At 41.1% G+C, this 27,916-nt stretch overlaps 1 protein-coding gene across 2 annotated transcripts in view; it reads right to left on the bottom strand.

The window, feature by feature from the left end:
• Fhod3 (formin homology 2 domain containing 3) overlaps positions 1–27,916 on the bottom strand; it is a 438,336-nt gene that overhangs the window by 85,428 nt on the left and 324,992 nt on the right. Inside the window, exon 11 of one of the 2 annotated variants that reach the window (XM_052155218.1) lies at positions 23,436–23,531. The exons of the other annotated variant lie outside the window; for it this stretch is intronic. Coding sequence (XP_052011178.1) covers positions 23,436–23,531 — 96 coding nt within the window. The remainder of the gene's footprint in view (positions 1–23,435; positions 23,532–27,916) is intronic. 2 annotated transcript variants of the gene reach the window in all.

Below are 27,916 nucleotides of genomic sequence, written 5' to 3' on the forward strand. Positions count from 1 at the left end.
TTCAGACAGTGAAAGGCATGGAAGCAGGAATCAGTCCCCAGCTTGGTCTGAATGGAGGGTCCAGCACCTGTTTAGTGCTTACGTCTCTAGGCATCTCAAAGCTTTCTATTGCACGAGCCTTATGTGTGAATGGTGATAAGAAAACAGTTTCACATGCTGGTAGGACTAGAAAGGGCAATGTATATAAAACATCAAGCAACACGCTTGCCTAATGAGTGATCATCAGTTACAGTCATGGGAACCACTATAAATAGAAATCAATAAAAAGACATAACATATATATATATATATACATAAATTTATACAATAGATAGATACTGTTATATTTAAAATTTGTTTATGTTAAGACTTTGATAAACTAGAATTGACTTTCAGCCTAAAAACTATTCTGTTTATATATTTTACCATATACTATCTTCTCTGTGTACATCCTGAAGTAACAGTGTCATCTTAAAACATGGTGTTCTGAAGATAGACAGACAGAAAAGACATGACAAGGGCCTAAAGAAAACAAATCCAATTAAGGAAATTTTCTGCAGTGTTAAGAATTATCCAAGGACATTCTGCATGCCGAAGGTTAGCTCTCACTCTTGGCCAGAGTTCATGTAAAAACTGGACCCTTCTCAGCTGCGTGGAGGCCCACGGTGGGGTGCCACTGCTATGGGGGTCACAGAAAATGTTATGAAAGAGAAGGGTGGGGTGTGAGAAGACTAGGAAAAGTTTAAAAGGGGGAGAGCTGGGGAGTCAGCTGGGTCTCTCAGAAATGAAATACACTGTGAGCAATTTTTGCTTTCACTCGTCAACTGAACCTTCCAAGTATATTTTCAGCACCAAATTCATACACGAAAGAATAAAATGAAGCCAAGGTTTTAATTCTCTTAAGCTAATACATATCTGAATCACTACCTCTAAAGGACTTTTTAGGGAACTTTACAAATGAGTCTATTATTACTATTATTATTATTATTAGTAGTAGTAGTAGTAGTAATAGTATTTTGAATAAGAACAAAGCAGAGCATTGTTTCATGAAATGTCAAAATTCATTTCAATATCCACAGCAACCAGGGTGAACGTGAACTTGGTACACAATTGAGATGTGGTCTGATGGAAGGAGGTCATTATTCAGGATGGACACACACACACACACACACCAATGGGAGCACTGACAAACAAGGCAACAGATGGTGCTGATACTAATGTCAGACATAAAACAAAATGTAGACAACTCTTTCTCATACCAAACACATGCACACACACACACACACACACACACACACACACACTAAATATTTGAGAAAAAACATATACAAAAGCAACCTGTGCTATGAAGTGTTACACAATCTGTCTTCTCTTTGCTTCAGAATCCAGGTGATGACCCAAGCCTTGGTCTTCACATGCACTCTCTGACCTGAGATAAATGCTCCCTTCCCCATTGGCTGAGACCATTTGCATCCAGTTTCCTGACAGCAATGGCATTTCCCCAAACCTCAGCCTCCTCTTAAGAATCCTCATCTTAAGAATCCTTGTCTAAGCATTTCTTATGGAAGTTTGCCAGGAATCCAGAAATCTCCTACATGGTAATAAGCAATGAGGAGTATTTTCTCTATTTTCTTCTTGATATTTAATCTTCAGCATTTGGTTTTGTTTGAGAGGGGAGAGAAATTTGAAGGACATTGTTTTTCTCATAAGAATTAAGCATTATTTCCATTATGCTAATGCTGGTAATAAAGGATTAATTCCAGAAAGAATTGAAATACTTGTTAGAGAAAATGATTTTCTTAGATTTGGAAGTAAGCAAGTCCTTTTGCTCCATGCCATGGGAACAGTCATTTTTTCCCAAGACTCTCCTGCTTTCCCTTAGAAAGGCAGTCTACTCAATAAACTGAGGCAACCAGTCCAATGCTAACCGTAAGAGGTTTGGGCTGTATCTTAGCTCCTAACAGAACCAACCAATGCCCTGGGCTGAGTGAAGGAAAATGGAGCTGATGTGATCTAAAGGGAGGGTAGGGGTTCTCCTCAGCAGTCTTTTGATGATGAGTTGGCACCATCTTGATCTAAGATTCTGTGGACAGACTAAACATGACATTGGAAGTGTTTCTACAGACAAAGCTGAGAAAAACAGGAGAGATGAAAGTTAGCTTCAGTTTTAGAAGCATTCAAGGCAGTCTCAGTCTGCCAGCTAGCCTGTCGCTGCTGAGTCAAACGATGCCTTGAGCACCAGGCGGAGCTCAGTCTTGTTGGTTTATTGCACAGTAAATTTGGATGTATGCACAGTATCTTCTAGAAACAGGCCTTGGTGGTACAGGTTAGAGATAGGGTTTCCCCTCACAACTGTCTTTGGAGAGATAGCTCAGTTGGAGAAGTTATATCCTTGCAAGTACAACGATGTTAGTTAAACCCCTAGAACCTACATTTAAATAAACAACGCCAGGCATGGTGGCATGTCCCAGAACTCAGGAAGAAGAAAAAAGCAAATCCCGGGCGGGGGGGGGGGGGTGTCGCTGGCCAGGCAGCCTGGTCAACATGGCAAACCCTAAGCCAATGAGAGAACCTGTCTCAAAAAGACAAAATGGACAGCTCTAGAGGAACAGCATTCAAGGTTGTCTTCTGCCTGCCATATACACCTCTCTGTCTCTGTCTCTGTTTCTCTCTCTCTCTCTCTCCCTCTCTCTTTCTCTCTCTCTCTCTCTCTCTCTCTCTCTCTCTCTCTCTCTCTCTCTCACACACACACACACACACACACACACATGCACGCCTACACACCTACACGCTTATAGACTCACTCCCCCAACTGTTGAATCCGAGCTGGTCACATGGCTTGTTTTGTTCAACACAGCAACAGAACCATCGCTTAGAAGCCTAGTATTGGGTGGTGTTTCCACACAGATGCACGCCCTTCTGTTAGCCTTGGGAGTCCCCCAAGCACAACAGTGTAAGCAGGACTCAGAGAGGTGGCTGCACAGTCAGCCTTGTGCTGTGGTCTCCTGTCACCCAGCTAAGAGCCGAGAATTGCTCCATTTAGATACAGCCAGTAGTAAGCCCAGGGAGACCAGCTAATCGACAACACCTGAGTAAATCAGGTTAGAACCAGATTATCTACCAAAATAAGCATGGCCAATATTACCAGGGAAGAGAACCAGGAGGTAACACACGGCTGTTACTTCTAAGAACTAATTTTAGATGTTACTTATGTGCTCTTGGGCTGACCCAAAGGGGATGGGTCATGGGAACATTCTATGTCTGATCAGAAGAAGCTGGCAACCTTTTGCAGCCTCCAATGAAATCTAAATGTAGGAACAATAAAACTCGCTCCATAATCTTACCTACTTGCTAAACTCACCCCCATCACCACACTCGATAGTCTGCTGCCAACAAGCCATTCGAGATAGAGATTCAAGTTCTCAGAGGTGTCATGACTCAGTCAGGGAAAAAAATATCATGTTCAATACAGCTGGGACTAAGAAAGCTAAAAGTGCAAGACCTCAGAAAAGTATGTCACACAACCAAGCCAAGAATGAACGAATATTGTGTTCCACAAGGTAAGATTTATGATATAGTGATTCAAAGATGCTGATGTATGAAAAGGTGTGTGTGTGTGTGTACATAAACTCAATGAGTCACACAATCAATATGAGCCCAGCTGAAAGTACAAAGTGGCACTGCAGGAAACTGACTGGTGGATTTGAACAAACAATGGCAACAGTATTCAATAAGCAACACATTTTAAAAACAAGGAAAAGGAGACTCCATAGAGTAGCAGTGAAGCTAGGAAAGTCACTTGACATGAAACTAGAGCAATGGTAAGGAGAGAATGCTGAAGAAAAAAAAAGACACTGAAAGTGTCCCAAATAACAAGAATTATAAAGCATCAGGCCCAAGGATTTCATTAACTCGCAAGTGCAAGGAATATCAAGAAAACCGTATCAACACATATCAAATTCCAACTGCTAAGAATCAATGACAAAAGGATAACTTTAAAGACAGCCAGAGAAAACAGATACACGACACCAAGAGCAACGGTGAAGGTGGCAAATTCTTATCAAAAATCGAATAAGGCAGATGACAGAGTGTAACCTAAGAGATGAAAGCACAGCAAGAACACCATCAATATCCTTCTTTGGGGGCCCAGGGTAAAGAGAGTTTATTTAAACTAGAAAATGTATTTTCTTTAAAGTGTAGAAGTGGAAAATTCCTTATGATAATAGACACACATGCGGAAACAGCTACCTGGAAACACGTATAATACATTAAAAAGAAGACTCACCCTCCACATATACTCTTGGTCTAGAAATTGCAGTTCTAAATACATCCTGTAGAAGTTACAGGGAGTTTGTAAGGAAACATATTATTCTTTTGACAGAAAGACTTTTACAGAAGCCTTGGGGCTGTTGCTGTAGCTCCTGATACAGCCCAGAGAGTTATGCAATGTTTCTGTTATTATTTACAGAAATGCAGACATTTTGTAATTGACCTTTTAAATTGTTCTTTGGACTAATTTATCTAGAATACTTTCCATGCAAAGATACACAATTTCCACATGCCTGTTTTATTCCTTCCTTTATTAGATATTTCAGTCATTTTATTTTACCATAATCAGATTGTTGAATATGTTTTTAGACAAAGAATTGGTTAGCTTTTCTTTCCTATTTAACATGCCATGGCTTTCTGTTAATGCTTCTAAGACAAGGTAAAGTGGAGATGACATAATAGTTTTTACTGCACTTTTTATCAAATCTCGTGATTATAAACTCATCAGTTAAAATCTGACAGATGTACAGTTATTGGTCTCCCTCAGGTTTTTTAAATTTTATTTTGGGATAATTTTTCTTTTCTTCTTTCCCCTTTTATCTTCTCTTACACTATACCTTGACTATAGTTTATCCTCCCTTTACCCCTCACCACCTGCCTTTCCCTTTTGATCCACTCTTCCTTTCTGTCTCTCATTAGAAAAGAATAGGCTTCCAAGAAACAGCAACCACACTTGAAAAAATAAAATATAACAAGATGAAGCCAAAGCATCACATTGAAGCTGCACATGAGAACCCAGCAGGAGGGAACGTGTCCCAAGAGCGGGCATGAGCGTCAGAGTCCATTGGTTTTCATAGTCATGAGTCCCATAACAATACTAGGACTGATAACTGTAATATACACGCAGAAGACTTGGTGCCAGCCCATGCAGGCCCTGTGCTCGTCACTTCAGACTCTGAGTGCACATGTGCCTTGCTTAGTTGAGTCACAGGGCTTGTTCTCCAGGTGTCCTCTGCTCCCTCTATTGATAACCTTCATTGTCAACTTGAAGAGATTCAGATTCACCATGGAAACAAACCTGTGGGGGAGTCAAAGAGGAAACACCCATCCTAAATGTGGTCAGTTCCATTCCTTGGGTTAGAAACTCCTATACAATATAAACGAGAAAGTGGTCTGAGGACCAGCGTTCATCTCTCTGCAGTTTGACTGCAGAAATACTGAGACTAGATACCTCAAGCTCTTGCTGCTGTGACTGTGCCCCACCCCCAACTCCCACAATGGACTGGGAGCCCAAGCAATCCTTTCCTTCCTGAAGTTGGTTATGTCAATTACTTTGTTATAGCAGTAAGAAAAGCAACCAACACATACACCTGGCAATATATACATATACTGAAAGAAAAAGTAAAAAAAAAAAAGAAAGAAAAAAGACCTTTCCAGATATAACACAAGAAGAATATAAAGTCTAGATTTACAGTATAAGAAATTCTAGCAGAAGGTAAATGATACCACCTAGCAACTTTGATTCACATAAAAAAGAAAAAGAAAGAGGCACATATTCTTTAAACATTATTTAAAGACAACAAACTATTTAAAACAAGCAGGACAGCAATGCACTGTGGGACTACAATGCATATGAAAGTAAAGACAAAAGTATACTTATAGGATTGTATGAATACAGTTAGGATGAATACTGTAAATGTTGAAAGTGTCAACATTAAATAGTAGTGTTGCTACAAATAAGGCAAGAAATGAAACCCAACAGACTAATAAAAATAGACACTAGAAACTGGCAAAGGTAATTAAGTGGAAAAAACAGATTAAATAAATATAATAGCAATTATATAAACCTAAATTTAATTCAATCAATAATCACATTAAACACTCAGCAAGAAGAGATTGTCAGTTTAGACTTTTGAAAGCCCGTAAATTGCCTATACTAATTCCACTTAAATAAAAAACATAATTTATGTACAAATGAAAATATGGAAAACATTCATTCATGATTAAAATACTGTGTCAGTGATAAAGCAGGTCATTTCAACATGATAAAGGACCACAGTCACCAAGAGAATGTAACAATTATGAACATTTATGTACCAATAAATGAACTTTGACATAAAGAAGAAAATTAATATGGAAGAGATAAGTAAATATAAAATCATAGGATAGGATCTTGTCACTATTTTCTTGGAACACTGAAACATATCAGCGCACCAACTGACACTCACCGGATATTCCACCCAACATCAGGTAGCACATTCTTTGCAAGTGATCATGAGAAATTTTCTATGAGAGAAGATAGCCTGAGCTATGAGGTAAAACTTGCCAAGTTTAAAAGAATTAAAGAAGATAAAAGTAAGTTATTTGACCTCAATTTCATTATTATATAATGATCTCAATATTATAATAGAATTAAAGTTTATCCTAGAATGTTGGTTCAACATTCATAAGTAAATAAATCTGATAAATCTTATAAATAAACTTAAAGATTAAAAATCAAATGATCATTTTTATATTTACAAAAATCAACATGCTTTTATGATAAAGTCCTAGAAAGAGTTGGCCTAGAGGGAACATAAATCAACTTAGCATTATACATGGCAAACACACAGCTAATGCAATCCTAAATGAAGAAAAACTCAAAGCAATCTGTAATTTTAACTCCTTTGCTAGATTCTTTGTAGATTCTTTCACTCTTTTCCACCCTTTCAACCCCCTAAGACTAGATAGGAGAGAAAAAAAGATAGAGGGGAAAAAGGGGTGATGGGCGATGTTATCATTAGACCTAATCCTGCTGATTAGGGGTATTCAGTCCCTTAGGGCAAGTTTGATCTTTGCAGTCAAGCTATCTAATTTCTTCTTTTCTTTCTTTGTGCACTACTAGTTAACAATCCATGAGTAACTGCTACCCACCAACAATCCACTCCACCTCCCTTGGGCCCCAGCATTTATATAAGCTCTCAAAATTTCCCAGAATTCCAAATGTCACACAATCACAGAAACTATCTGCTGCTGGGAAGATCACCCCCCTGCTAGAGCACAAGATAAAACATATTTAGCTACTGTGGGCAATCTGAAACAACCTGGTATCCCACACCTGGATTAAAATGAAAATATATTCTTATAATATTTCTGAGTTTTTTTTAAAGAAACCAAAATGCCAAAATTGTCACTATAGCAATCTTAATAAAATTAGTGATGAGACAGAGCTGTCCACTACTCTAATGCCCTTTTCAAAATAGTGCTGAAATCACTTGCTGGAGTAATAAGGCAAGAAAAGGAAATTAAAGAGATACAAACAGGATAGGAAGTCAAATTATCCCATTTGCAGATGATGTTATACATGAGAGAATTCAAAAGTTCTACCAGAAAATGTCTAAAGACAATCACTAATCTCAGCAGAGGGGCAGGGTGCAAAATCAGCTTTAATACTCAATACCCTTTCTATACAACAAGCACATTAACAGATCAGGAACAAACTCCTATATGCAATAGCATCGAAGATGATAAAATACTTGAAATAAAACTCCCTAGAAAGGTGAAAGACCTCTACAATGACAATGTCACATATTTGAAGAAAGAGATGGGCACTAAAAAATGGAAAGACATCCCTGCTCATGGACTGGGAGAAATAATGTTGTAAAAATGACCATCCTACCAAAAGCAATTTATAGAATCATGACAGTAACCAGCATTACAAGATACACGGAAGGGTGCAGTAACTGATACATACATATATCAGTAGCAACTGAAAGCTGTCTGATTAGACTTAAGGTCCACTTAGCAAGTAGAAACTCATGTTAGCAGCTTCCCATTGCTAGGGAACTTAAAAAAAGGCCATGAACTTTAAAAAAGAATCTACTATTGCTAGTTTGCTAGACCCACATAATCCCTTACTAGATGAGTGTGGCTACCACCCCTCATCAGAGAAGTGTCTCTTACAGCAAGTGGAGATCATCATGAAAAACCACAACCGGACACAATTAAAAGATCAATGGATCATATAGAACCCAGCCCCAGTAGACACACATCTCCATCACAGCCTCTGTATCTGTGGCTCAGAGAACATCTCTGAGAAGGGAGATGGAAACACTGTAAGTACAAGGACACCAGGAGGTCAACTGTGAAACAGTCTCTCCTAGACACGGCCATGAAAACAAGATGGGAACAGTGGCAGTAGAAATAGACATGCTAACATGGAAAGGGGAAAGCATTGGGGGGCTGACCCCTAGACAAAGAACTACAGACAGCTCAATGACTACTGGGAAATGGAGAGTTAGCAGCTCCCAGGGATGAACCCCCTTACTGGTTGCCAAATTCAGTGTGGTCGGCCTTGAAACTATACACATAGAACAACAAAAATGGATTCAGTAGGTTATATTTATATGAAATTGTGCATACATATTTGCACAGACACACACACACACACACACACACACACGTGTGTGTGTGTGTGTGTGTGTGTGTGTGTGTGTGTGGCATAATATAAGCAATAATAATAAAAAGAGAAGGAAGCTGAGAGCTGGGTATCATGGGAGTAGTTCAAAGGAGGCTGGGAGCTGAGGGAGGAAAGGAGAGGGGAAGGTAGAATAATTCTATTTCGCTCTAAATAAAAAAATGTAAAAGATTTTAAAGAAAGAAAAAAATGTTTTTTGAGCTTGATAAAATGTATAAGCCTCTAGCCAGAATCATAACAAAAAAGGACATAATCCCCAGTACCAAGCACAGAGAGATGACATCACTGCAACAGGTATAAACATTGAAAGAACAAGGGGCAGCTGTAGACAATTGTGGGCAATTAACTCGATACATCACACTAAATAGAAAAGCCCCCCCCCCCAAAAAAGACAAAACCCACTGAAACACAATGAGAAAGAATAGGAGGAGCTTATGGGTTCATAGTGGGGGAGCATCTGCTAAAGAAACCAAATGCATGCTTACAAGCCTTTCCAGAAAAAAGTCCCAGTCCAAGATGTCTTTGCTGGCAAATTCTAAAGACTATTTAAGGAAGAAGTGGTTCTGAGTCCAAAGAACAGCTCTAGAGAGCCGAAGAAATCCATTTCATCACATTCTGTGAGGCTGGAATTACACCAGGGTGCAATCATTTCGGAAATAGTTTAGTGATTTCTTAAAACATGATGCATAACCTACTGTATGGCTCAGTCATTCCAACCTCATTCATTTCCCCGAGAGAAATGAAAGCGTGCGCAGAACTGCTCACTGTCGAAATCACAGTGATGCACGCCTTTGATCCCAGCACTTGGGAGGCAGAGGCAGGCTGATTTCTGAGTTCGAGGCCAGCCTAGTCTACAGAGTGAGTTCCAGGACAGCTGGAGCTACACAGGGAAACCGTCTCGAAAAACAACAACAACAACAACAAAACCCAATGAAGTCACTGATAACCCAATGGTCCACCAACGGGGGAAATCATAGAGTCACGATGGAGTGGATTTCACCCAGCAATGAAAGGGAATGACTGTTGAGACACTTTTGCTAAATAAAAACACTCAATCCCCCAGGGGACTGTGGCATCTTGTTAATAGAGAACTCATTTAAGTGCATGGATGAATCTATAATGACAGTGGTTATCTAGGGATGGAGAAACACAAAAGTAACTATAAAGGGACATGGGAACATTACTGCAAGTGATAGATGTGACCATGTGGGGTACTTCAGTGGTGGGAATGGCTTTGCTGGGACAAGCATGGCAGAATTCCTATGGAATTTTTATTTGGCAATTTTACTGTGAAAATGGCTGAGAAAATACCCTTTGGTTAGTAAAATAAATAAAACACAATATTATTGGTTAAAAAAAAAAGCAAACATTTTCCTCATAAAAATGTAATCTCTGATTTAATATTAACAAAAAGTCAAGCAAATTTCTTTTACTGTAATTTTCACTTAATTCATGTGGAAAATGCAATAGAAAGATTTAATACTCACAAAACAATAGAACAAAGATACTTATGGTCAACAGTGAGATGAGAGCCTTGTCTCTCCCACTGACCCCCCCCCCCCCCACCATGAAATGGTCACATGACCTAGGGACTAAAGAATGACATGGCTGAGGGAATTCTGGTGAAGAAACTGTCCTAGCTCACAGCTGTAGCACTGAGCCCTTCAGTGCCACTGTTAAGAATGATCAGGTGGCAGGCCCAAACTGCTCACTTCACAAATCCAGGAAGAGAGAAAGGAAGGAGTCAGAGATCCGTAAAGGTCCTTCTCTCAGCTCAACTTCGTAAAGACTCAACAACCTACTGAGAGTTTCTACCATTAACCTACCTTTGATGGGCACTCAACTTTCAAGTCACAGTACCCTGTGCTAGGAAATGTAAAAAACAAACAAACAAAACAAAAACAAACAAAGTGATGAAATGAGCAGATCCCAGAGCTAACTCCAAGACCATGCCTCTGTACTCTGTCACCATAGTGCAACCCTGGGGCCACCTGCTGTCCAGAAGGCTGTAACCTGCAGGCTCCTCAGCTTTGGAGCCTGCACACTTTGTGTCTACACAGCTCTGAGCTTCCAGGCCACAGGAGGGAGGCATAGGGTCCACCCCCGGGAACTAGGGAGGTTGCTCCCCCAGGGCGTCTCACATTACCTGACTGGCTCATGAGCAGGCACAGAGCCGTTCCTTCAGGCCCTGCCTGTCCTCAGGCATCAGCCATCTCCTGGCCGCTATTGCCGGCCATGACCTTGGCACTGAAAGCGTCTTGTCTGTTCTCTCCTTCTCTCTGAATTTCCAGCCTTGTGTCCAAGACCATGAGCTCTCCAGCACAAAGGAGGCCAGTCCTCTCTTGTCGTGGCTCCAGGTCCCCATGGCTTCAGTCTCCTCATTCTCCTGGCAGCTTCCAGAAGCACTGACTGCCACCAGCTGTCTGGCAGGTCTGGCTGACGGGCTGACAGGCTGACATCCATCCTGCCCGTCTCTGGCTCCCACTTGGGGCCAGTGCTTTCTCTGTTTGCACACTTGCCTCATCTCTGAACACCGGACTTCCTCCCCACCATCTCCCACTCATCCAAGTTCTTCAAAATCATGATTTAAAAGAAGGCATACTCATTCTGTCTCCCTAGCTCATCTTGACTGTCTGTCCCTACCCCCAACCTTTACTAAGTAAATCTCAGGGAAATTGCAATATGCCTTTTGCTGGCAGCCCAGCTTCACACACTCCTTGAAGGAAGGCTCTTCCTGCTTGCACGGCCTACCCTCCCCCACCCCGCTCCCAGCTCTGGATGTCTTTTCTTAACTCTTTTATGAAGGCTCACATTCTTCAAGGTAGTCATGATGATGGAAACTCTGTATTTGTTTGCTCCCTTTTCTACCATAAGTATGTAATTCCTAGGACTCGAAGGACTGGGTGTGATTGCAGCAATGCTGGAGTGACATGTCCAAGCACAGTGTGCACACTCAGTAAGTAGCTGCTCTGTGCACACCACTAGTTCATAGGACTAGTGTCACCTGCACAACACACAGCTGTCCAAAATCAAGCCAGAAGCACGGGGCCGCCGCTATAAGGCAACACTTATTTATTCCTAGTTGCTAGGCCTGAGGAAAACTACTAAAAACTTGGGGTACATTTTCTCAGTAGATTGAGTGCTTACTCAATCTTCTTTGTAACCTGTAGTCTTTGTATAATGCCAGTGGAGAACAGGGACAACTGAGAATTACATCCCACTCTAAGAGCATGCCAGATAGGGGGTAGTGCCACACAAGGCTTACTTCAAGCTCTTAGGAGGTGCCTCTCAGCTCTGTGAGGACCTGATCCCGTCTGTATTTTCAAATGATTCTTGACCCTCCTTGTTATAGACCTCATTTAAGCCTCAATATTATGCAAAACCTGCTCTCATTTGCAAACAGAATTATAATAAGGATACTTAAGGTTACTGACCACATCCTCTATGTATATGAGAGAGAAGAACTATGCAAATTCCAGAAGGAAGAAAACAGGAAACAAAGGTTACAAGCTTTAGCAAAGGTATAGGAAGAGGGTGGGTGAGCTGGTTGTTGCACTGTGAAGACTGGGAAAGCAGAGCTTCTGGCCATAGCTCACCCAGCAGGAAGGACACACAAGAGGCATAAATTCCAGCAAGAGCATTGCTGGAGTGTAGAGCCCTGAAGGCAGAAGACCAAGAACCTGGGGTCTTCTGTTCAAGAACACTCCCATCAAATACACATAAAACGATCTTGAAAAGTCACATGAATGCCAGGTTCTCCAGGCTACAGTCCTGCTTGCTATATTCTCCAAGTCCTTTAACAAAGTGACCAGTTGACAGAGGTCAGCCACCTTCACTGGTTTTACAGGCCCAATGTCTGAGGCCACAGGAGGTAAGGGAGCACCAGTTTACAAGCCTGGGGATAAAGGTATAGGTACAAGTGCTGAAAACTGGAGCAGAGGCACGGGAGTGTGTATCAACAACACATTCAGTGTGGACAAGTCAAGGACGTTATATGGAACAAATGCCATTTTCTTTGGTCTTAGCATATGAAGAGGAATCAAACAAGGTGACCAGAGAGAACACACACTGAGTCTGAACGGGAGCCTCTGGACATCCTGGGATGTTCAGTGGATAACTTCCTTGGGGCTAAAGTACCATTAGAATGTGCAACAAGGTCCACTACAGAAAGCAAGTTCAGTTAGTCACTGGCTCAAGGTTGATGAAGGTCCACGCAGAACCCAGATGTGAGAGCCGCCACTGGCAAGCTTAATCACATGGCGCCTACCACTAGACAGCAAGAAGGCAGTCAAGATTCACAAGAAGGAATAGCCACCCACCCAGAGCTGTGTTTTAGAAAGGAAATGGGACATAGCCTATGGCAGTGTCCAATTCCAGGCTTGCGCTAGTTCTTGAACTATAATGGTACTGGTGAGAAGTCAGATATCTAATACATGTGTAGTTAAAAAACGCTCTAGCATGTGTTGAAGGCAGGTGTTCTTGGGTAGGTCGGGTCTGAGGCAGAGCCCAGGGTCTCTAGTGGACAAAGTCACTATGTGGTGTCACCAGATATACACTTACTCCACCAATGCATTCCTTCTTGTCTGCACTTTGGACGGAATGCAACGGATTAATTAGGACCACATTTTGCTTTCCCAAACCTCTTATTGCTTGTAATGAGATTGCTATCAAGACCTAGTGACATGCAAGCAGAATCCCACTGCATGACGAGCAGACGGTTTCTACAACTGGACAGCAGAGCCTCCGCTGTACCGGGTTCTTTTCTGTCAGGGTGACATCAGGTGTCATCATGAAGAAACAGAATGCCCCTTACACTGCAGTCCGTGCTATTTGAAGTTTTCTTTTTCTTAGCAATGTTTAGTTTTGTCTTATTTCTTTATCTAGGTTGATCAACCAATTTACATTTTTAAATGCTCCATTGGAGAGTAGAAATCTCAACTCCACTGACACAATTAAAAGCAACAACAACAAAATATTCTTAGTAGATCAAATGATAGAACACAGCCAGCAAGTATTTGGGATCCAAAAAATCACAGAGATCACATCTCTGTAAAGAACAGTGACTTGGAATCCCAGACAAGGAGAACATTGAGATGCGTGCAGATTCTAGCAAGGCCAGCACAAGAGTTAAGCCAAAGCAGACAAGGAACGGAAGACGGGAGCACGGGGCTCATGCAGAACCAAAGGTCCATGTGCAGAAAGCAATTAGGATGGGGAGGGCACCAGTGCCAGCAAGCTACACACAGGACAGAAGTCAAAGGCGTGGCTAGTGAGTGGGTGGGTACAGGGAGAGCAGTAGCATCCAACACAAGAAGGAAATAAATGAAAATGGAGATGACTGGTCACATAGCACAGAGGAGTCACCCCACAACTAAAGCAGGTGGGTTTCCAAGGGGGTCAAAGGAAATGAGAAATCAGTGAGGGGCTTCTGATGGAAGCAGAAGCCACTGCTTTAGGTCAACTGCCTGGCCTCCATACCCCCAAATAGTTCTGTGTCCTTGATTTCAGCATTGCCAATCCTCACTCAAATTCCACAACAGCACAGATGAAAGCAAAGCTACAGTCATATGCCAGTTGCAAACACTGGGAAGGAGGAGGGCAGACTCTGGGAAGAGGGGAGCTCCTGATAACCTAGAATGGTTGATCCAAAGAGAGGGGCTTTGAGAAGAGATGGGAGTTGCTCCCCAGGAACTGGTCTGTACATATCAACACATAAACAAACCTGCCTTCCTTCCTGTTGGTATAAGAGAAATATAGTATTGGAACAAAGGGGAAAACTGAAGTTGGAACCCTTCTTTTGCCAAATTAAAATACACATAAAATACATAGGTATGAAAATCTAGAAAAAGTAATGGTAGAAAGGAAACACAAGAGAAACAGCTTTTTTCAACAGAAACACAAAATCCAGACCATGGAAAGAACTGATGTCTAGTACATTTACCTGGTAGAGTTGAAATTTACCTACCTGTGAGACTGTCTAATCGGCATATTCTAATATTGTCTATGAGATAAACCTATGGGCATGCCTGTGAGAAAGTTTCTATATTAGGTTAATAAAGATGAGGAAACCCACCCTTAGTACAGAAGGCACCATTTCGTGGCTGGGGTCCTAGACTAAGTAAAGGGGATATCATAAGCAGGTTGCCCATATGCACCAGTCTATACTTTTTGATCACAGATACAACATGGTTAAGTGCTGCCTGTATATGCTGCCATGCCTTTTCCATAATGATGGACTGTCTTCTTCAACTGTGAGCCATAGTAAATATGTCCTTAAACTAATGCAACATCAAAAATTTCATAAATAGAATTTAAAGGATCCATTGTGGCTTAGGAAGTGCTTTTGCAACACAAAATGAAAGGAGCCCCAGGACAATGAGCCAGGAATAGAAAACAGAAAACATTCAACACAACACAAATAAGAGAAATGCAAGTTACAAATTTGCTGATGTACAACTACACAAGCAGAGATTTACTATCTCTTGACAAAGATGAGAAACTAGGCTCTCACCAGTATATTGAAAATCAACATTAATAGGCCTTATGGATCACACTTTAACAAAAATTCATCAACATTTAAAAAGCATAACCTTTTTTGAGATTAGATCTCATATAGCCCAAGATGGCCCCAAATTCACTATGTAGCTAAGGATGATCTTTTATTAAAAATCCTTCTGCCTCTACTTCTTGAAGTGCTGAGGCTATATCACTATTTTGATTTACTAAGTCCATTTTTAGGAATTATATTAGGATCATCCTTTAGATAATCACACATGTACAAAATGACATGTTCTAAGAAGTACCCCCCATATGATATGTATTAGCAAAAGACTGAGGTGTATTAATATGGGTGGGCTGGTGGGAAACAGCATGCAGACAAACAGTATGGTGACCTGTTAAAAAGAATGTTTCTGCTCCAAGCACTGCTAGGGAAGGCGCACCAAGACAGGTTCATCAAGAGCACAGAAAGGTAAAACAAGGCAAGAGAAGGATTAGATGCCATGTGAACATCTCTGTAAATGATCCAGAACATCATTGTCATTATATAGATATATGCCAGTCCCAGAAGCACACACACAGAGAATCACTAGGATTGTCCCTTCCTAAGGATAGGAAGAAGTGCCACTACCACTGTCCTTCCTCCTAAACTTAACATTTAATACAGCATGCATGGGACATGCATAGAACATTCCATGAATTCTAAAAATCTTAATCTGTGTTATTCTCTAGTAGTGTCACTCCTGGGGTTATATACTCAAAAAAGTTAAATTCAGGATCTTAAAAAGTTCCTGAACAGAATACCAATAACTTATGCTTTAAGATCAAGGATTGACAAATAGGACCTCATAAAATTACAAAGTTTCTGTAAGGCAAAGGACACTGTCAACAGGATAAAAACGGCAACCAACAGACTGGGAAAAGATCTTTACCAATCCTACATCTGATAGAGGACTACTATCCAGTATATACAAAGAACTCAAAAAGGTAGACTCCAAAGAACCAAATAACCCTATTAACAAATGGGGTACAGAGCTAAACAAAGAATTCTCAACTGAGGAATACTTAATGGCTGAGAAGCACCTAAAGAAATGTTCAGCATCCTTAGTCATCAGGGAAATGCAAATCAAAACAACCCTGAGACTTCACCTCATACCAGTCAGAATAGCTAAGGTTAAAAACTCAAGTAACAGCAGATGCTGGTGAGGATGTGGAGAAAGTTTCTGGTGGAATTGCAAGCTGGTAAAACCACTCCTGAAATAAGTTTGGCAGTACATCAGAAAATTGGACATAGTACTACCTGATGACCCAGCTATACCACTGCTGGGCATATACCCAGAAGATGCTCCAACATGTAATCAGGACACATGCCCCACTATGTTCATAACAGCCTTATTTAAAATAGCTAGAAACTGGAAAGAACCCAGATGTCCCTCAACAGAAGAATGGATACAGAAAATGTGGTACATTTACACACTGGAGTACTACTCAACTATTAAAAACAATGAATTTATGAAATTCCTAGGCAAATGGATGGAACTAGAAAATATTATCCTGAGTGAAGTAACCCAATCACAAAAGAACACACATGGTATGTACTCACTGATAAGTGGATATTAGCCTAGAAGCTTGGAATATCCAAGATACAATTCACAGACCAAATGAAGCTCAAGAAGAAGGAAGACCAAAGTATGGATACTTTGGTCCTTCTTAGAAGGGGGAACAAAATAACCATGGGAGAAGATACAGAGACAAAGTGTGGAGCAGAGACTGAAGGGAAGGTCATCCAGAGACTGCCCTACCTGGGGATCCATCCCATATACAGTCACCAAACCCAGACACTGTTATGGATGCCAACATGTGCTTGCTGACAGGAACCTGATAAAGCTGTCTCCTGAGAGGCTATGCCAGTGCCTGATGATATAGAGGGGGATGTTCTCAGCCAACCATTGGACTAAGCCCACAGTCCAATTGGACTCCCAGCCAACCATTGGATTAAGCACAGGGTCCCCAATGGAGGAGTTAGAGAAAGGAGCTGAAGGGGTTTGCAGCCCCATAGGAAGAACAACAACATAAACTAAGCAGTATTCCCAGAGCTCCCAGGGACTAAACCACCAACCAAAGAGCACACTTGGAAGTTCTCATGGCTCCACCTGCCTATGTAGCAGAGGATGGCCTTGTTGGATATCAAAGGGAGGGGAGGCCCTCGATGCCCCAGTATAAGGGAATGCCAGGACAAGGAAGCGGGAGTGGGTGGGTTGGTGAGCAGGAGGAGTGGGGTAGGATAGGGGATTTCCAGAGGGGAAACCAGGAAAAGGGTAACATCTGAAATATAAATAAAGAAAATATCCAATAAAAATAAAATAATAAAAATATACCTGCATGCCCATGCTCCTCCTAGCATCGCTGACAACAGTCAACGTATGTGCACAAGTCATATGTTCATCAACAGAGGAGTGGATAAAGGGAATGCCATATGAAAATGTAATGGGGAAACATTTAAAAACAAGAAAATATTGCTTTTCTATAATTAGCATGAATGGGGGGGTTGTGATGTTTAATAAATCATTCATAGAAAGACAACATGCAAAATACTACATGACTCTTTTACTATCCATCTATCTATCTGTCTGTCTGTCTGTCTATCTATCTATCACCTACCTACCTACCTGTTGTATAGTACTGGAGATTGGACCTATGGCCTCTCATGTGGTAGGCAAGCATTTTTGTCACTGAGCTATATCCCCAAGCCTGCATAATCCTTCTTATAGGAGACATCTAAAATGTCAAAGATGTAGATGAAGAATACAGAACAAGAGTTAACAGGAGATCGTGGAAAGGAAAGATGGTGAATTATTGTTAAATGTATATACAGTGACAGCTATACCATAAGTGAGAGACATACTATAACAGCATGGTGCCTGTAGCTAACATGTTACTGCCTAGGAGGGAGAATCTAGTGCTAACTTTCTGATCATACACACCACAAAGTCTCACATACCATGTGCCTTAGTGTCCTTTCTCACTGCCTAAAGGGATGTTATTACTGGGCTTCTCCTCTCCTAGGAAGAAGGAAAAACCTTTGCAGGGACAACTGTATAAGCCAGGCCATGCTGAGCATCCAGGGTTTCTGGACATTATTCTTGAAAGAAGGCAGGCAACTCCTGCCTACAGCAAGCAGTGACATTATCTCAAGTAGGAAGAGAGAGTATCCTCCAAGGTCCTCCTGCTAAGCATTCTCTGCAGTCCTCAACCCAAGTAAACATTTAGTTTAAGCATAAGGACTGATTGTCTTGAGTTACCTCTAGCCCTTCATGTAGACTCATCCAACTCGCTCAGTCTAACTACTACCCAACAGGCCCCTGCTACCATTTCCTCAAAGACCCACGAGATGGAGACAGCAGTGCCTGGAGGGAATGAGAGTGTGTTCTGCCTCTCGCAGGACCCATGGCCACAGACTTGCTTGCACTGTGGCTGTTGTTGTTTACTTTGAAAACTCAAAATGAATGGTTCAAATATTCCTTTAATTCTGTTGTCTTTCAGAAAGAAAATATTTGGAACTTCTCTGCTCAAAAAGCACATTTTCCAAATTGAGGCATTTTAAAAAGCCCGATATCATTACACAATTCCATCTCATAGCCTTGAGGATATTTGTAAGCAGTTCCAGTTTTCTTGTTTTGTTTTAGCACAATCTAAATTACAATTTTATGAAAATTAGTGCTGTGCTCTCTGTTTCTAGAAAGTTGCTTTATGGAGATGGATTCACGTTAATATCCTTCTATTGAATTAACTTTATAAAGTTTTTCTTCAGTATTTCCTTCCTAGATCAATACAACTGTGATGGCTAATCGTAGCTGTCAACTTGACTGGAACATCTGGATTACATCTGCATTACATCTGGAATTAACTAAAATGTAAGCATCTGGGCACACCTGTAAGAAGTTCTCTTGATTGGTTTGTTTGAGGCAGGAAGACAATGCACCCTAAATGCAGATCATCTTCAAGTAGAAAAACCACTCTAATTCTGAGCCACACCTGGTGGCAGTCACCATATAAGGACATGGAAGAAGCAAGCTTTTGCGTTTGTCTGCTTAGCCTCGCTGGTGCTGAAAAGTCCATCCATCCTGCTGTTGAGGCATTCCTTCGCTGGGATTAGAACTTACTTCTCTGGGATTCTGATGTAGTCTGAAAACCAGTTGAGACATCCAACCTCACAGACTGAACATTTGACCTGGTCTTCCAGTGAGGAGATAGCCATTGTCGGATTAACCAGATGCTAGCCTACATATAGCCTATTCTCTCATAAAGCCCTTTTAGCATGTGCATTCATTCTCTCAGTTTTGTTCCTCTAGAGAACCCTGAATAATACAATACAATCCATAAGCAAACATGCATAAGCAAACAGAAAACTTTAAGCTTGTGGTAATGCCCACTTATAAAGCGGCCCAAGGAGATTGATGGGACATGGTCACTGGCCCGATATTCCTAAGACTTTGAAAATTCAATCTCATTTCCAAATCAAGATTATGAGAGTTCTAACATTGAGCAGGACTCAGGCATTCATTTTACTAGTTTTGGGGGTGATGATGACTGGTAGAAAAAGATGAGGGTTTTCTCCTTGCAAAACCATGCCTATAGTTCATAATATTTCAGTGTATTTCCTGAGCTTTTTCTTTTCACTCTTAGTCTTACATGGATATATAAAATCTCAGTAATAAATCTTACAAATTCTACTGAGCATGTATCTCAGTAAAAGTAGTTATGTGCCTCAATGGAGAAAAAAAAAATACTGATATGCAATTATATTGTAAACATCATGCAAAGAACTCCACTTTCAAACAATAAATTGCATAAAATGTCCATTATTGTGATTGTAGTCAATGAAATACACTTAGACGGCAGTGGGAAATTTTGACTCGTGGTCCAGTGTCCAATCATCCATCTAACTTCTGTCTATCTATCTATCTAGCATCTATTTACATCTATCTACCTATTATTTATCCACCTGACTATTACGCATTCATCTGTCCATCCATCTCTTCTTGTATTTCCATGTTCTACCTATTTCTACCTACTTATCTGCCTACTTATCTTTCATTTATCTATATCTAGATAGCACCCATCTGCCTTTCTATTTATCTATTATCTAGTTTTCTATCACATATTATTCTACTAATTGATCTTTCATCTTTCTTATCTATTTGTCTATCTATCTATCTATCTATCTATCTATCTATCTATCTATCTATCGTTACAGTCACAAAACAACAAGCTAGCAAGGGTAGAGCAAGAACTATTCAGGCTCAATGACTTCCTGAGACAATAAACATGCACATTGTCATTTCGAGCCAGCATCTCACAATTTAAAAATCCTCACACAGTGGTGTCCAGAAAGGATATGCAGATATAAAGAAAGGAATAAGCTCTAGAAAACTATGTCGCTAGCCAGTAGGCAGTAGCAAAGGTGACAACGGTTCCTATGGTAAAAGTGTTCCATGAAAGAGAACAGGAGTCTAAGATAGTCCTGCCACCGCTGTCCCCTAGTGACCATCTTTCAGTGTACAGGCTCTCTGGGGGTTTAATAAGAGTGGATGCTTCAAGCTGAGGCCTCTGGAGACCTCATTACCTAGAGCCTGCTGGATGTCTCCCTGAGTGGCACACAGATGCCTCCTCACACCCTGTATGCCCTATCTTAAATTGCTTATGAAATCGCTACCTCTACTTTCTTTTCTTCTAGCATGTCTTAATTTTTGTTTCCTATTGACAGACTAGGGAAGGGGATGCTCAAATGAGTATTTTCAGAACCTGGAACCCAGACCTTCCAACTTAGCCAGGACTGTGGGCTAGGGCTTCCAAAGTTTGGGAAGTAGGCCATCTAGGCCACCCTTTTCGAGTTCTGGGAATAATATCTCTAAAGCCTGGGGTCCGTGGACCTCCTGCCCTTATAACTTTTCTACTTGGTAGAACTCCCTGCCCCAGACTGTTCTTGACCAGTGAGTGTGTGATTCACTGGATCCTCCAGCCAGTGTTTATCACAGTTCTATCATGGACAGGCCCAGGTACTGTGGCGGACACAATGGCAGAATCTACTTTAGTCCCAGAAAAACCTGTTTCCTAGCAAACATGAGATTTCTAATGCCAATCAGATATACTCCAACATTCCTCACTATGCATCCAAATCCTGCATCTGATATGACAAGGAACTTCTCCATGGTAACCTCTCTAAGATTATATATAGCATACCTTATATGTTACTCTTATAATATTACTCATGGGTAATGTAACCTATGCTAAAAACACTATCATCAACTGATTTCCCTATCACAACTCCTGACTGTCTCTAAACATCCCCAATTCAGGGTTACCCTTGGCTGTGAAATTTAAGAGTTTAGTATGGATTGATTAGTGTCATGTGCCAGGAGTATCTGACCCTAATTCTATGGGTTAAGAGAATACATACATTTATTCTGTATGACATTGTGATACAAAGTTCTTATCTACAAAGTTCATGCACAAGAACAGGAATTGAGTTACAACACACACACTTACATAGATACACATACGTACACACACATACATATATACATACACACACATACATATATACATACACACATACACACATACATACACTTCCTCACCCCACCACCCCCACACAAATATCTCTTAATCTGTTAAATAACTTTACAATTTCTGTTAGGATATAGTCATAGCTATCTAGGCCATGAGGCAGGTACCACTGAGAGCAAACTCCACTAGACACCTCTTCTTCCTGTTATTATAAGAGTCTGTTTGTTCCACATCCCAGCCGAGCCTCCTATGTTCAGTAAACACTTCCACATGTACAAAAGAGAATCTGAATGTGAAGTCCTCATCCCATTTTTTTTTAAAAAAATGGTAAGTGACTCACTTGTGTCTAGGTGTCCCTCACCAGAAACGCCCTCTGAAGGGTGGGTGTAATCAGCCTTTTACCCTTGGGGGTAAGTAGCTTCCCAGTGAGTGACTTGGAAATCTAAATCAATCTAAACCCCTTCTCTTCTCTGACTCCTGTACCTTTGCCATTAAAGGTAACTGTTTTTAATTATTCTAAAATTATAGGTCTTACCTTTTCCTTGTAAACACATCCTTGCGTAAGCACTGGCTTCCAGGAGTAATAATCAGAGAGTTTCTGGTGGTCTAGAGTGCTTGCCAAGTTAAATTCCTTCCATGCACCCATACAATTCTTCTCTCTTTTAGAAAGCCATAGACTAATTACCTAGCACCTCAGTGGGCCCACTTCCTTCTGATCTAGAGAGATTTAGCCATTCCAAGGTGAAAGGAAAAGACTTTCCTGAGACAAATTGCAGAGATATGTAACATCCAGAACCATCTTTAAAGGGTTACTCAAGACATCCATCCCTACACACTTTAGAAGGAATATTTATAATTATTCTTTGTTTTTATTTTTTATGTGAGTGTTCTGCTCATGTGCATAGCTATGTACCATATACATGTTTGGTGCCCACAGAGAGCAGAAGAGGGTGTTGGATCCACTAGAACTGGTGTTACAGACAATTATGATCCACCGTGGTGGGTGCTGAGAATCCAGCTCCTCTGTAAGAAAAGCCAGTGCTCTTAACAGGTGAACCATCTCTCCATCCCCAAACAAAATGCTTGTGCTCTCTATGGAAAATGTACAGGAGGTGGCATAATAATAAAAACAAATATTATCTCAAATGAAATATCTGCTTAGTAAATGGTATGGTTGACAGAGAAACTGATCTTTTAAAGAAAAATTCTTTAGAATATGACTTTTACTTATATTTTAAATCATTTTTTGTTTTTACATATTTATGTATTTATTTATTTATGTATTTATTTATTTATTTATTTACATTTTCTTCATTTTTCCCCCAAGGCAGAGTTTCTCTGTATAGCCCCGACTGTCTTGGAACTTAAATCTGTAGACCAGACAGACCTTAAACTTAGAGATCTGCCTTGCCTCTGCCTTCTGAGTGCTGGGATTAAAGGCATGTGCCACCAGTGCCTGGTTATTTGTTTGAGATAGAGTTTTAAATAGGCCAGGTTGTTCTCACTCATAGCTGAGTATGCCCTTGAACTCCTGATTCCTCCTGTTTCAACCTACTGAGTGTGGCCATACATGACCACAGAGGAGCGGTCTCCTCTGACCACTCTCTGTATAACTGATGTTTGCACTTGAGTCAAGGGAAAGATAGCACACCTCCATGCTCACCTGGTGTCCTGTGGGGACGGTGCAGATGACGGGGACATGCTAGGTCCAGGAGAGGGCCTGGAGGACTGGAAAGAGTTGCTGCTGAAGTTGCTGTATCTAAAAGGCACGGAGGTTGGGATTGGACACAGAAAATAGAGACAAAATAAGTGAATAAATATTAGTAAGACAACAAACTGTCTAGTTTTTTGCAGGAAAAATATTTCTGAAGATGATGCTACTAATAGTGGTTATTTAAAGCTATAGAGATTGTATGCATTTTAATAAGTCTTCATTAAAGAAGTTTCCCAAACTTCAAAACCCACCGGGCAGCAGGACTTCTAGCAAAGCATTTCTGAGGATGCACCACCTCGTCTATTATTTTATAAAAGTACATTAAAGTTAATTGTGACCATACATCAAGAACCCAAACTGTGATCACCCCAATGATGAGGGTCTTCCTTGATAGTTGTGATGACATATCATGAAGGCCATCAGAGACCTGCAGAAATAACATTCACTTGGCTAAAGAAACATCTTTGCATTGAAAATTCCAGCAGGTCATTTTGAATCCATCATGTTCTCTGGAGTGTTTACCTCCAGGCCTTCCAGACTAGTCTACTGCCTAGAGATGAAGGAATCCATGCTTCATTTAACCATTTATCCTGAAACCTGCAGTGGTTAAACTAAAATGAACATTGATCTTTTCCAAGCCATCTTAAACAGATGTCAGGATTTGTAGCTTTCTGTTCTCAGGAAAGATGCCCTTCAGCAGTTTCCCTCGACGCAAGTGCTGCCAATCAGGGCAAAGCCCAGGAAATAAGTCACAGTCTGAACCCTTATATAGATCTGTCGCTCATGTAAGATAGTTTTGATTCCTATGTGTCTTGTCACAGGCAAGGATAACTCACTCCTTACACTGCTTAGGACATTGCATTAGGATGTGAGGGACCTTGAGGGCCACTCTGAAGAACACACACACACAGAGAAGCAGAGGCTGAATTCCCATTGACAGAGACTGGTACTTCTGACAAGTGACAAGACTTTAAAGATGCCCCATGAAATGTCAGCACCAGAAAACCACGTTAACATTTCTAATGTTGTCATGAGAAAATATCACATATGAAAATGCTCAGTCGTGTGTGATTTAGCTCGTGGTGATAAATTCAACCAGGTGTAAGACAAGAATCGTCAAGGAACCACAGAGTCTTAGTCATTGTTGAACTGCCTGCAACCATAAATAAGTGGCCCACTTTACAACTGGCATCATGGGAAATGCTGATCGACAAAAGGGCTGAATGGACACACCAAGACATAAAACAGTTTAGTCCTATTGTGCAAAAAAATATTTTTCAAAGTAAAAATCAATGTTCACTTTGGCAGCAAAATTGGAACGATACAGAGAAGAAAAGTAAAAATCATTTAAAAAATTATATTCACAGGTTGTCTACTTTAAACAGTGGGGGATGGATACAAAATTTCAAACTTTAGTGATAAATTACTACAATAGAAAATATTCATATGACCCTGCTCTATTCTGTGCTTCTAACTCTGGTATCTTCGTCATTGTTTCTTCCATCTGTGTGTTATCATGTGTCAGGTGTATATTTAGAAACAGGCCCTTCCCAGGGAGCCCCAGAGTTGGCTGGTGACCTTTCCCATGAATATGACACTTTCACAGTCCTTGGTTTTTGGGACTCTTCCCCTTTTTCCTCCTCCTCTTCTTGCTCCCTCAAACCCATACTGGGTCTTTACTCTCAGGTCATACTGGGGCTTTATGGCTGGTAGGTGAATATTCCACCCACAAGCTACATCCTTAGACCTTTTATTCATTTCTGATTTTGAGACAAGGTCTTTCTAAGTTCCCCAGGCTGGCCTTGAACTTGTGAATCTCGAGTAGCAGTGATTGCAGGATTTTCTCCTTTCTTTAAACCCCCTCCCCATTTTACATGTCTAGTACGCTAATTGCTTTTTGAGGTCAGCACTGGTTTAGTTTTTCCAGAAGGATTCACAAATCACAAGCCTTGAAAAGGCAGAAAAGCAAAGAATGAAGCTGAGGTTAGGACATCAAGTGTGGCCCTTCCCACAGGAAGGGGAGAAGGTGGGCGACGGGACGAACAGAGTTGACCAGGGCCGGATGCTGCCACCACACGTGCTCCCAGTCTGGCTGGCCACCAGCTGCCTGGACACTGACTTCGTATCCAGGCCACTAACACTCACCCTCCAACTGCGTGTGGACATCCTGCTTAGTGTTTCCACAGGATCGTGTTGCTGAAATTATGTTTAAATGACGTGATGGAAACAAACCATGCACAATGTGTTTTTCCCTCCTTTGGTTTTCCTAATGGCCAAGTAATTAATTCAGAGGCCTCAGAGCCTGCCCAATTTTGCTTCTCAATTTCAGCCGAACTGACTGGATCGTAATTTACTACTCAGCATTTTTGTATGTGAGGAGGGGAGGGTTCATTATAATGACTAATGGGTTGGTCGCTGTTGCCATCTCTTCAACTGCGGACAGCTACCGAGTAGCCAGATCTGTTCCCATACGGTTCCACAAACCCCATGACTGAACATAAGAAAGCTCAACCCCCCACCACCAATACTGAGAAGCTTATCAAATGACTAGCTTTGCTTAAACTAAGGCAGTGCTCACTCACAAGCATATATGACTGTGTTTTACAACACACAAATACAAATTTACAGGTTTCTGGTATTCTTATTCCTGAGGACTATACGTACTAATGAAACTTGGAAGGACCAAGGACCCAGAGAAGAACCTCCAGGGACTAATATCATTCCCAGAAAGTACAGAATCGATCGCCGTAACAGGCTGGGAAAGCTGCGATTGCCGATATCATCTTCCAGGTCAAGCTTTGGCTAGCTCTTAACTTGCACACAGATAGTGTCTGGAGCGTGGAAGGCTCACGCTTGACTCATGGGTGAAAATTGTGCAAGATCACAGTAATGTCAGGATTTGGGACTTGAGAGAGATCTACAGGGAGCCTAGAGTTCTAAGCAAAACAAACTAGGTCTTGGATGTGTTCTAAGTCTGGTTTTTCTTTAGCTGGTTCCACCCGAGCAAGCTCTGATGGACTCCCTTCTCTGACCTGCCTCTCTTCCCACATGGCCTCTCCTGTTAGAAAGGAGAAGAGACACCTTCCAATGGGCTGAATCCATGTGGGCCTGGCAAACACACCTTCAAGGTGACAATGAACGGAATTATCTGGGAAGGCATCAGTCTAGAGGGATTTACCAAAGATACTGGGAAAAGAGGAGGAGGAGGAAGATGAGAAGGAAGAGGAAGGAAGAGGAGGAGGAGGAGTTATATCCATTCAGAGACCACCTTGAGCAAGGCTTCATGCCTCATGACCCACACTCAAATCTCTTTGCACTACCCTTCTTTACTGTCAGTGGGAACCTAGTGCCAGACCCCACTTCTTAATGTGCTGTTTTTTTAAGAACCTGTTTCTTAAGGACTAAGTGGTACTGCTAAGTAGCAACTTCATGGAAAATAGAAGTATTCTAAGTTAAAGCTAAGGATCTAAAATGAATGTAAACACTTAGATAATAGACAAATTATATTCTCTTATAACTAGTTCAATTTATGCAAAAAAACCCAAACAAATTTAGACAAGCTACTTAAAACTTTGAGGGAAATTCCAAGATTCTTCTAGACTGTATGTAACCCTAAGAGGGCCAGTCACAGATGATTAACCTTTTGGTTATTAAGTGTGAAGTCTAAAGACCCTGGAAGATGGGTGATTTCATGGTGGTCAAGGTTTATAAGGTTTCCTTTGAAACAAAGTTAAAATCCTTGCCAATCACTGAGGCCTGGAGGTCCCCATATCACAGGTTCTGGTGAGTGCCCTGTTGACAAGATTCTGTCTGAAAACTCCTGGCAGGGTCATTTCAAGGCCAGGACAGCCACTGAGATACAGTGTGACAACTTGTAAAGGAGAACCTGGCTCTGGAACAGGCTACCTTGTACTGAAACCACTTCTGCACGCACTAACAGGCAGACGCAGGCCAAGTGTCTGGGTCTCTCTGAGCCTTAGGTTCTTTACCATAAACAGGAGCTAGTGATAGAACCTGTCTCTTAAGGACTAAGTGCTTCTTTGAAGCAGCAACTTCATGGGAAATAGAGAGCCTGACTCATGATAAATGCTCAGCAAAGTCAGCTGTATCATTATTATTCTAAGAGGGAGAACATTATAATAATCAATGATTATGGATACAGACTGCAGAAATAAAAGATTTTGGGTACAGTAAGTTTAATGAAATATATTATTAGAATGGATTTACCTTTTATTTTACCACTTAAAAGGCAATTATTAGAGGCTGACAGGATGATTCAGTGGGTAAAGGCACTTGCTGCCAAGCCCGACAGCCCAAATCCAATCCCCAGGGCTCACAGAGTCTGACACAGCTCTGATCAAGGTGAGAACTAATGCCCACAAGCTTCCCCTTGACTGTACACACATTCTCCACCAAATAAAAAAATGTAA

This window comes from Apodemus sylvaticus, chromosome 13, assembly GCF_947179515.1.
Source record: "Apodemus sylvaticus chromosome 13, mApoSyl1.1, whole genome shotgun sequence".
Taxonomy (NCBI): Eukaryota; Metazoa; Chordata; class Mammalia; order Rodentia; family Muridae; genus Apodemus; species Apodemus sylvaticus.